The 11,615-nt window shown below is 33.8% G+C and overlaps 1 protein-coding gene across 5 annotated transcripts in view; it reads right to left on the reverse strand.

The window, feature by feature from the left end:
- The window catches only part of LOC131041932 (uncharacterized), a 136,688-nt gene extending 125,871 nt beyond the window's left edge, over positions 1 to 10,817 (reverse strand). For all 5 annotated transcript variants that reach the window (XM_057975200.2, XM_057975199.2, XM_057975197.2 and 2 more), the window contains exons 1-2: positions 10,216 to 10,817; positions 5,807 to 5,891 (exon numbers count right to left, since the gene is read on the reverse strand). In XM_057975200.2, the coding sequence (XP_057831183.1) occupies positions 5,807 to 5,891; positions 10,216 to 10,293 (163 nt within the window). In that variant the 5' untranslated portion in view covers positions 10,294 to 10,817. The remainder of the gene's footprint in view (positions 1 to 5,806; positions 5,892 to 10,215) is intronic.
- Positions 10,818 to 11,615: the final 798 nt, after the last annotated feature.

Genomic DNA, 11,615 nt, shown 5'->3' on the forward strand with positions numbered 1-11,615 from the left:
ATCCTGGTCACGGCCGAAAGCCAATAGCCACTTCCTCTATGTTGCAAGAGTACAAAACCCACAAGAAGACCGTTAGCCACATTTTATGATCCCTGACATTGTGAAGTGTGACATCCCACCCCAATGCCTCCCTACTAAGTGTACAGCTATGGCTCATTCAATACCTAATTATTTCAGTTGCAACTACGCGTTAGTTAGTGTTTTCAACTAAAATCAATCTCCCTAAACCTCCCATAAGGCAAAGATTCTCAAAAAATGGGTAAGTGATTCAAGAGACAAGCTCCTAGGTAGCAAATACAGATATGAAAGATCAAAAAGGCAATATTGCTTATATGGTCATAAGGAATTTGTTAAATCAGGAATAGTACACATCCAGTGGGTCTTGTGACTGGCATGAGTCATAAATGAACTGTTATGCCATAATGATAAAAAGCACCCAAAGCTACATCCTCACCACATATAGGTTGATTAAATCCATAAGGCGTTCCATTTCTTTCTCCATACAATAGTATCCTCATCAGAATTATGTCATAATAGTGAAAAGGAAACTCAATTTTACATTTTACCATGTTATCAAAGTACAAATGGAGAGAAAGAGGAGAGGCTCTACCACTCTCTTCCACAATTGACTTCCCCACAGAGGGGGTTATGTTTTAAGAAAGGAATGAAAGTTTTCTTGTGTACATAGCATGTTAATTCTTGCTTTCAAATGCAGAAGCAGTTAATATATGACCCTCATTGCAGACCTCTACATTTTAAGTTGACTTCAATTTTAGTTCAATGCTAGTTGTGATAGTTGTGATAGTTTGGGCTTCTTGGATTCTCCTAGATAAATCACCTCACCGTAGGACTTAATTTTGATAACAGTTCTTATTTTGTATCTTAGATATAGAGCTTGAATTTCTGCTAAATGTTCCAAGCGGCTTCTCAGCTTGACAAATCTCATTGTGATGTCCCCATCAAATTTCTAATATAAAACAAGATTTCGTTAGATATTGTGTAGCTAACTTAGGAAACTCCTTGTATTATCTTTATAGAACTAAGAATATCAATAGTCAATACAGCATAAGACAGCAGCCACTATGCCACACTTGATTAGTCACGGCAGTAGTTCACCATGGATGAGAGAGATCAGTATATAAGTATTTAGAGACTGCATTCATGGGATATCAAGGAAACTGAAGAAAGTGTTCATATTCAAGGGAGCTGTTGAAACAAATATTATGTCAAAATATTGAAAATAACATACAAGATAGCTACTATATTGACACTGGAGTTATTGTTAAATAGCAAATAAAGATTGGAGGATTTCAGCTTTACATTCCTGTAGCGATACAATTTCTACTACAGCTAATCACGATAATTCATGTTGAGGAAGACCAGGTATCCAGTCAACCAAACCAATATCAATAACCGCTGCCAATGGGATGAATGTAAGCAGCAGACTAAATAATCAATTGATTAGTTATTCAATGTATGGTTAGAACAACGATTGTAATTAGTAATACACAAACAGCATATCGAATTAAGAAATACTTATATCAATATCTTCTTAAAGGCATTCGATTAGGTCAAATATGATATCGTAACAAATAGCTGAGGATGATCCGCATAAACAAAGGGGGTTTAGTTATACTTATATGTGACAATGGACACCACTTAATCTTATCGAAAATGATCATTAGCTTATTACGATCCATTTCCGTACAAGAAGTTAATAAGTTAATCATACAATTAACATCGTAAGCCATAAACTTATAAAGGGTGCGATTACTATGATACACCCCAAAGAGATGCATTACTATACTTTCTCAAGGCTACCAATGGTTCATAACTTTTAATTAGTTTCCAAGAGGAGCGATTACTAGGGAGGAGAAGATATGACTTATTTGAAAGGTTGTGACCATTTGGAAGGAGATATTCACCAAGGCAGATATTTATAGAAAGACTATAACAGATTAGAAAAAGGAGAGGATCGGGCAATGATCAGATAGATGGGAAATAATTATATAGTGTGTGCTCATAAGAGGAGGACAGGCAATAACATTTTGTTCTTGGGGTATGCATAGGGGATGTGCTTGATACGTATGCCTAAAATATAAAACCCGCCCGATACAATGTCTATATGCAGAATTCAATAGTAATATTATTATAGACTGCAATACGTATGGGTTACATTTCAATTTATATACATATTGGCAGACATGTCAGATCTGTCTGTCTTTACCAACCATTAAATATATTATTAATAATTAATATTTTTAAGCAGTAGTAATATTAATAATCTATAGAATAAGTAATTAGCAAATACATAAATTATTTGTATAATTAATTCATTTATTTATTTATATATATACTCAAATCTGAATAAGAATTAAGGAAGGGTTATAAATATGGATATTGATACAATAATAGATATTAATATAATAATTATAATTAATACAGTATCTTTAGAAACTACTCTACAGTAAAACCATAGAGTGTAATACTATCTGAACTTAAATATATATATTTATATATAGAAACAGTAATTTGAATGAACAAATAAATGTGAGATTATAAATTTGATTGAATTATCAATTGAATATCAGGAAGAAGATTATGTTACCACTGATTGAATTCTGGTTAAGATGGTTTTGTCTCTTATTCAATGTAGTTTAAGTCATAAGTATGTTGAGATGGATTAATTCTGGTTAAAACAGGCTTAAATCTAGTAGGAGACATTACACTCATTTTGGTGGCGACTCAAATATTAGCAAAAAGGTCTCCTAACTTTCTATGATGCAGAATTTCTAATTTTGTTTACCAGTTGTGCTTGGCAATTGTGGGTGGTAATCAGCGTGTGATAATTGATGTAGATTTTGTCATTGATGTCAAGAAGTTAGAACATAATCAGGATGAATTCTTGATAAATTCTTGATTGAGCTGTTGACTTGAGTGCTTGAGCTAGTTGGTTGTCAGGTTACTTGCTTGAGCTGCCCACTTGGTTGGTTGAGGTGCTTGGTTGGCTACTTGAGGTGCCTAAGTGTCTACTTGAGCTATGTGTATGTCGACTTCAGCTGGTTATGTGTCTGCTTAAGCTTGTTGTGGGCTTGTTTGTCAATCTGTCAGCCGCTAAGACAGAATTCTTGCCATGTCATCTTTGAATTGTTAAAGGAGCTATTTTTTTTTATGGTGGCTATCTCTTAGTTCTCGAAATTAATTGCCTTCCTTTTGGTAATGGCTTATGTGTTGGCATTTTTTAAAAAAATTGAAAGGATGTCGCTGTTATTAATATACACGACTGGTGAAGTCAGAATTGGAATCTTGCTCGAACATGGGTGTGTACTTGGCACCACAGGTGTGAGGAGGTGGACAAGACTAGAATCGTGTATGGAGTGGGTGCCGAGAGATATAGTGCCGTTTAAAATTATGAGTACCTGTCTCTTTAAGAATGTATTGATACTAATTTCTTTTTCAGTGATTATGCTCTGATATGACAGGTTGAATTAGTGTGATATTGGATTTAATTTTTGAAAATGCCCTGTAGTGGAGTGAATAGTTGGTATTACGGTTTAACATATGATTTTTTTTTTTTGGGGGGTGGGGGGGAATTGTCAATGAGAGAAGGATGAGTTGTTTCTTGTAGGGAGATATATGTATAGACACGAAAGTTCTGAGATAGGATGAATAAAAGCATCGTATAGCAAAGGGAGTTATATAGATGGAAGAAAAAGAAAGTTTTGGTTTTTTTTTTGCGAAGGTGGTTTTTTAACGTTTTATGTATACAAGAAATAGTAGTGGCTTTGAAAAAAAAACGATCTTGCATGTGTGTTCATGACGAAGGGATTAACTATTAAGTATTAATAATTATTTATGTTAAAGCTGAAGATCGAGTATGTTGGAGGCAAGCTTCGAAACATCATTCAGAAATAGATGAGCCCTCATATTTGTTAGCCTAAATCATTGAAAGGTTTCTAGACAGTTGGTAGCCTCAATAATGGTAATCTGCTCTATATATCTGCTATTGTATTATCTTAGTGTTTAGATTGATACAGAAATTTGCTTGTTTTGAAGGAGTTAATTTTATTTGCAGAAGAGTTTGAGGTTGGTGCCTCTTTCATGTGGAGTGGGTGCTTCATCTTGCAGGGTGTGTTCTTTAGAGAGTTGATCCTCCCAGTAAACTAATTGTTTTTGTAATCTGGGTTGGTGCCCATTTATGTTAATGAAAGCTATTTGATGCCGTGGTTTTTTACCCAAAAGGGTTTTCCACGAGAAATCTTGGTGTTTGTGTCTTAATGGTTGTTCTCTTTATGCTTTATATGGTTTTATGCATTCATAATTTCAAAAAGTTTTGAAATACTAATTCACTCCCCCCTCCCTCTCAGTATTTCCTGTGTACTTCTCAATAATAAATACTAATAGCATATAGTAATGGAATGTATCTAGTGATTGCATTTAGTTTAAATGGATCTGTAGAGTGAAATAAATACCAAAAAAGAACAAACTACAGATTTTGTCATTTATGTTCAGAATCAACAATTTTTTATCCTCTTTTCTTTCCAAAATAATTTTTTTTTGTAGAATATCAACTACAAGGAGGACTGTGGTCAAGCAATAGAAAACAGATTAAACCAACAATAAACCTACAATCAAAGTAAAGTACTGCTTCAGATTTATAACCAAACCTTGTTCCATGAACCTTGGCCCACTTGCCACATATCTGGCCTAACTCTGCAATCCATTATTGACCTGCTACAGAATTAAGTTACCAGGTTCAAAACTAAGGCATATTCATTGCAGCCCTTTGTCGATCCAAGATTCGGTAGATTGCATAGATGTCCAAGCAGATAGCTTCAACAGGAAAATTACAAGCAAAGCAATGAATCTTTAAAAACTGGGTCAAAAGGGTTAATTTATTTTTTGCACGCTTAATAGTGACAATCGGGGGCGATGTCAGGAACGATGTTGCATTGCCACAGGCTCCCCAAAAAAGAGGGATGTCCTCAGAAAGGTCTCATGCTGTGGGTAGACATCCCAGGGACGTCTGTAAACAAAATTGGGAACCCAGAGGGAATTGTATCCCTGCCTCCCCATCCTCAACATGTGGTAAAACCCCCAGGGGCACATCTCTAGGGTAAACTAAACTATAATGATTATTTATGTAATCTGCAATATTTCTTAAATCAACTTTATTCAAATGCCAGCTAATAGCTTTGTTTTAGATGGAGGTTAAATCAAGTCCAAAGCATGCAAGACCGCACACAAGAAGAGATCATTATCCTATGCTTCCTGAGAACATATGGTGAGCCATTCGAACTCAATTTATTTTTTCGTTAAATGATGCCTTCGATGTGTCAATAAGAATAGACAAATTTACACCAAGTGAATTAAATTCGCCAACATCATAATTGAGCCTCTTGCAGACTGGTATTGAAACAAACACATATCATAGTCCTTCCTTTTCAAATTTATGTTTGGACAAATTTACATCTTCACATTTTGTTAAGTTCAGATTCTTATAGTTTATTTAAGTTATTTTTAGGTGTTTATTGAAATTGTATTTTAAGAATTCAGATATTAATTTATATATCTTATTTTAATAGTCATCCCTCCATCCACAAAACCTGGAGAAACACTGATTAATGGTATTGTCCATCAAATCCATAGATTATAAAAACATAATTTCTTTGCTAACACACCCCAAGAAAGATTGATCCAACTGCAGAGATTGTTAATGATTCTATCTATGTTCCAGGAAAACTTTAATGTGTTCTAAAGTAAAAGCAAAAGATAGGGAAATCAACAAGAACTTTCTTATTGTTACCTTGAGCTCGTGAATCAACCTCCAATACTACATCAGTGAATAATTCTTGCAATAAATCAGGTCGTTGAGTTGGAGAATCTAGAGCCTGCAAAATACCACAAAGCTATGAGATAATGTTATTTAAGTTCTATAAAGAGTCATGGGCCCATTTACAAATATCAAAACAACGTGATTGTTTATAAATACACAAATATACTAGGCTAATAACAGAGTACCCTATTATTTATTTTGTCCAATTCTTATAGATTTAAAGTTTGCTCTTAAGGTGTAAACCACATTCATGCCTTATGAATTTCTCTTATGCTGCTAGTCACAATATCCAAACATAAAGCATTATACATAAAACACTTAGAATAAGACAATGATTATAAAGAAAATAAGAACGACAAAATACATACAATCCACTTCAACTTAAAAATATCCTTCAGCCGCTAAACTTCTTAATGCGATATGCACTCTGCATAGTTGATATTGCAATAAAAATTGATTTTGGTAAATTAAAAATCACCTTTCAGGATTTGCATCCGAATTAATAAATGACAATCAATTGAAAACTTGTAAGCCCCTCACCTAGGCCAAAGGGGTGGTGAATGTAGTATTCTTGGTATGGAATAACATAAAACAACAAACAATAAGTCTGATGTGCTCTCATGTAGGCTTCAAAAGTGATATTATTTACTTCACTTGGGTAACAAAGCCATCCTTCACATTTCAAGCATGGCTGAGGGTTGTGATGAAAGTAGAAATCTAACTACATATGCAAGTGTAAGATTATTATTAACCTCAATCAATTTTTGATAGCAAATGAAATTCACGTACCACAGACAACGGCACAGACCTTCAAACAAACATTAAGAACTCAACATGTAAAAATGATTCATTGACTTTAGTGGACTTAAGAATATGTTAGAATTTGCTAAAAATCTATCAAACAAATTTGTGCAGATGACCACCAAGATCGAAACCATTTGAACATGAAATCCAAAAGTTACTACTACAATATCAATTCTCCCCCCTTTAAACTATTCTTTATTGCTTCAAGGATATTGTGATATAAAAGGATATATGAATCTCAATAATTAGAAAAGACAAAATGTATCAAATAAGTAATCAAAATATTGAACTTAATAAATTAATTGGGGTCCTTGATAAAGAATTATGTCATTCAATTGATGTCAACTGAGAAAATGTTTCAATGGTCAAGATTCTCACAGGGTTTCCTATTAATGATGTGATCTTAACTCGTGAGGTGTTATATCGTGTACTTTTGCTATATCGTGTACTTTTGCTTCTTTGTTGTGGCATTAATCCTTATGACTCCTATGCTCTCAACATTATCAAAAGTGATATGTATTTCATTTGGGGGAAATTCATCTATGGCTGACACAATTTTAAGAGTTCACTTTATGGCTTCTACAATTGCTTCTAGTTTTATTTAATACTACAGGGATTCAATTAAAAATTTTATGGTCTTTTATGTGTCTACAGGGAGGAACATGACTATTAATTTTCATTATTTCACCAAAACAATTTAAGGCTGACTGTTCTCCTAAGCAATAATCATTTCCTAAAATACACTTAGGTGTAATTTCACAGTTGGAGTTTCTTGTTCCTTACATTCCTAACATTGATTAGGTTTAGAATTTTATTCCAAATATCTAACCTGACTTAAATCCCTAAGATGCAAAATTACCATAGAAACTTTACTTTCTTCACTGACTTCACATAACTAAAAGGCACATTAAGGATCAGAATTTTAGTCAAAGGTCAAGTGAGTGCGAGTGGACAGTACCACTTGATGTTACTTTACTCAACTAGGGTTGAAAAATTGATGAGCTTGAAGTTGGTACTAAATCAGAGCCACTTCACACCCAATTTTCTGAGCCACGGGATTATCCTAGCAAAAACCCACATTTTCTTAATTGTACAAATAAAATGCTCGATTTTTAGTGTATGTTAACATTAACAGATGCTAACCATAATTGACACTAAATCAAAAAATCCATATTAAATCTACATGCTATGTTTTCCTTCTGTCCTGAAACATTTTGCTCAAACCTGTATCGTGGTTTTTCAAACCTCTCATATTTCACTTTTTACAAATACACCTAGTCTGCACAGGATCAAAGTCAGCATTCCTGTCAATAAACTCTCAACAGACTGGAACATTCTGACTGCCTGTGATAATGCCTTATTTTCAGCAGTACTGTCATGAAAGCAGCAGGAGGGAGTTAGACGATGAGTTGGAAGGAAAAGTGACAATTGGGACATCAAAAGTCTTTGGTCTAAGCATGTTTAGAAATTTCAAGCAACAAGAATCGCAAACATCAAGCTTTATCAATAAATGCGTTCAAGTTTACACCAAAGATAGGGGTGTGTGAGTGTGAACCAATTATTTTAGCTACTTTCTCAGCAGCAGTTAAGGAACTCAGCAAAAATTGAGAGCTCTGAGGAGTACGTCATTTTAGCATTCTAAAAAAGAGTCATATTGCAATTTTCTTCTGCTGAGAATACTGTCTAAAATTCAGATGCAAACCTCCTTTTTGCTGCATAGCATTTCCAAACATACCAAAGCTGTAGCATTTGCAAGTCACAGAGGTAGACATTTCATGCCAAATGAATTCTTGAATATGTTGTAATTTGTTTGAGCAGAATAAAGCAATCCTGAAAAGATTTTTCTTGACAAGCATTTAAGGTCACTATTGCATGTGATTATTAGCATCTTCTTTGAAACTTGAGAGTATCTTTATTATTAACTACATAACATGATGAAAGGGTGTGTCTCTTAACAAAGGGCATACATGATGAAGAGGTGTGACCTCTTCCTCACATTGAGAGATATAAAGGAAAGGAATCAAAAGCATCCAGTGAGATCACCATCGATCAGATCAGAACAGACAGTTATTAATTTACAGGCAGTAAAAACCTTGTTCTTGGTGGTATGCATGGGGATGTGCTTAATATGTATGTGTAATATATGAAGCCTGATAATGTTCTCATGCAGAATTTAATAGTAGTATTAACATAGACTGCAATATGTATGACAGTCATACTTAATTTCTTATACATTCATAATACTTAAAAGACCAACATATTAAACAGTTTAGTCCTTGACCTTTCACTTATGCCTTCATGAGGATAGGTTGGTTTGTGTAGGGAAAGGCGGAGTAATTCAGTCACTAGATGGGTAGATCCCAAGATAAGGACATATATTTCTGAAGCCTTGAGGGAGAGTCCCGAGATGGGCATTAACATATGTTCGTAAGAAACCTTGAGGGAGCCCGTTCATAGACTGTTTCCAAGCGCCCCAGCACAGTAATTCCACCATCTTCCATAGGGTTAGGGAAGAAGTGAAGGCAAACCCAAAATTTAATTAGTTATTTATTGCATTATATATACTTGTAATCTCAATAACCTAATTTAAGACATAATGATGTTAAATGATGTATGTAATTATTAGTAAACTGGCAACCTCTGAGTAGGGGTCATTACATACAATTTTGTCAACTATAAGCATCTAATCACTATTTATGCACTATGATGTATGCTTTGTACAATTCAATGTAATCAGTGATTGAATATAAATATCAAAAATGAAAAATCTATTTCTACAATTAATAGATTAAACTCTATTTTATTTGTTTTCTATATCTCTATGCTATGTAAATGCCTTTAAATTTCAAAAATAAGTAGTAGTCTTTTTTCTCTTTTCTACATTTTTTTACCCTTTTTTTTAAATCCAATTTTTCCATCCCCAAAGATTTTTGGGACTATGGGTACAACCACAGCAATGAGATCAATCACAAGTGCTGTGACAAAGTGTTTCATCTCTGAATAAAAGAAACGAATCATTCGGAGCAAACTTCCACCTTATATTCTGATCTATATAATCCCAGTCACCCTGTATGACAGATGTTTTGCAGCTAAATTCAACGTTTATTGTGATTCATATAATCGCAATTTCATTCTGTACGATATCACTCTCACATCAAAATTCCTGTGTTTTATATAAAGCTGAGTTCATTCGACATTGTTTCCATATACAAAATTAGAGGTTCAATTACAATACATTGATAACAATTGCAATGCCCCAAATTCACATTTACCAATTCCAGAATCCAACCTCACAGAGAAAAACCAATAAACTGGAAAATCCACACACCCAAAAAGTTCCACAAAACACGTTCATAGTGATCAATCCAAGGCAATAACAGAACATTCACATAGACCCGTGATTACCAAATTACAGCAAAAAAATTATAAAGAAGATTCGAATAGACCCGTGAATTCAGACTAATCAAAAAACAGCGAGAAGATAAACGGCATTAAAACAGGCTCGTGACCCCAGAATAATTTAAAACAGCCAAAAGATAGAAGAGAATATTGCACGCGGGGAATCTGAACCTTACCTTCTGAAGCTTCCGCTCAATCCGCTGCGTCAGAGCAGAGAGGTAAGCAGATCTCCTAGCAAGCCAACTTTGTGACATTTTGAAGTCCAATAACTACAATTCGATCTTTGGCATCCAATCCGCCTCTTCTATATCCTGTCCACATTCAAACCAACCCACAAAATTCCCTCTAAAATATTTCCTCCAATTTGATCCTCCTCCAAATTCAATGCCTTACACCAAAGAACCATAATCTTCCCTCGAGAATTTCTGGGTCATTTTTTTTGTTTTTTAATTTTCGCTAGAACACTGTTCGTTTGTTCGTTTGTTCGTTTGTATAGTTGCGTACACTAATGGCAGGAACCCAGGTGCCATTTGCCTTCAGCTTTCGGTTTGTTAAATTATACATATGAAAATTGCCTTGTAAAGCATCATTATTAGTTATTAGTTATTAAGAAAGTACAATCGTTCGAAAACTTTTTCTGGTTCGCATCCTGCCGACATTAAAAGCAATTCCCTGCATCAGACGATTTCCCATCTACGAATTGGATAATAAATTATGGGTCAACATGAAGTACATATGGTCAATGTCTGAATTTGAAATATTAAGGATAAGGGGATAAGGCGAAAACATTTTGTTATGAGTCGTCAGCTTAAAATTGTCTGTGATCTGTTCTTGTGATTTGGTATTTGAAAATATTTATTGTGTAATTAAATCATATTTAAGTTTTTTAAAAGATAAAAGATCATTGGGAATAGGTAATTTATATGATTTTGTATATCATTTTCAAGATTGTGATTTGATCTAGTAAGAGAGTTGATTTGGGAGAACATGATTATCAATTAAGTCGATTGGAAATCATGAAAGCAAAGGCAGATTCATTTTTAAGTGCATATTATATCATTTGAAATTCACACAAAAGATTAAATTTGTGGTCCTCAAAATCAAACTCATGATAGTCAAAATCAATCCATCAAATTTTAAGAGCAACCTATTTTTGACATTCATTCTTCTACTTCCAATGCTTATAAGAAGTTACAATTATATATTATACTTAAAAAGTTGTGATGAAAATAATAGATAATTATTAATTAACTATCAAAATCAACTAAATAATTTCATTTCTATTATTTCACTATTATATTAAGTGATATGTCACAACTCTAAAATGAGTTAATTGATTTTGCATTCATTAATCATGATTTTACTAAGAAAAAACACTTTTTTATTTACATTATTCAAGAGGGTTGTCACATCTCATTTCTATTGTTTTTTAGAACAAGCATCTTAGGACTTTCTTTTGGCAAGGCGCTAATGACAACCGTAAAATATCACTCATATCCTGGGATAAGATATGCAAACCCAAAGAAGAAGGAGGAGTTGGCATTAAAAACCTACGTGATCAGGGCAAAGCCTTGGG

The sequence above is a fragment of the Cryptomeria japonica genome, chromosome 1 (genome assembly GCF_030272615.1).
Source record: "Cryptomeria japonica chromosome 1, Sugi_1.0, whole genome shotgun sequence".
Classification (NCBI taxonomy): Eukaryota; Viridiplantae; Streptophyta; class Pinopsida; order Cupressales; family Cupressaceae; genus Cryptomeria; species Cryptomeria japonica.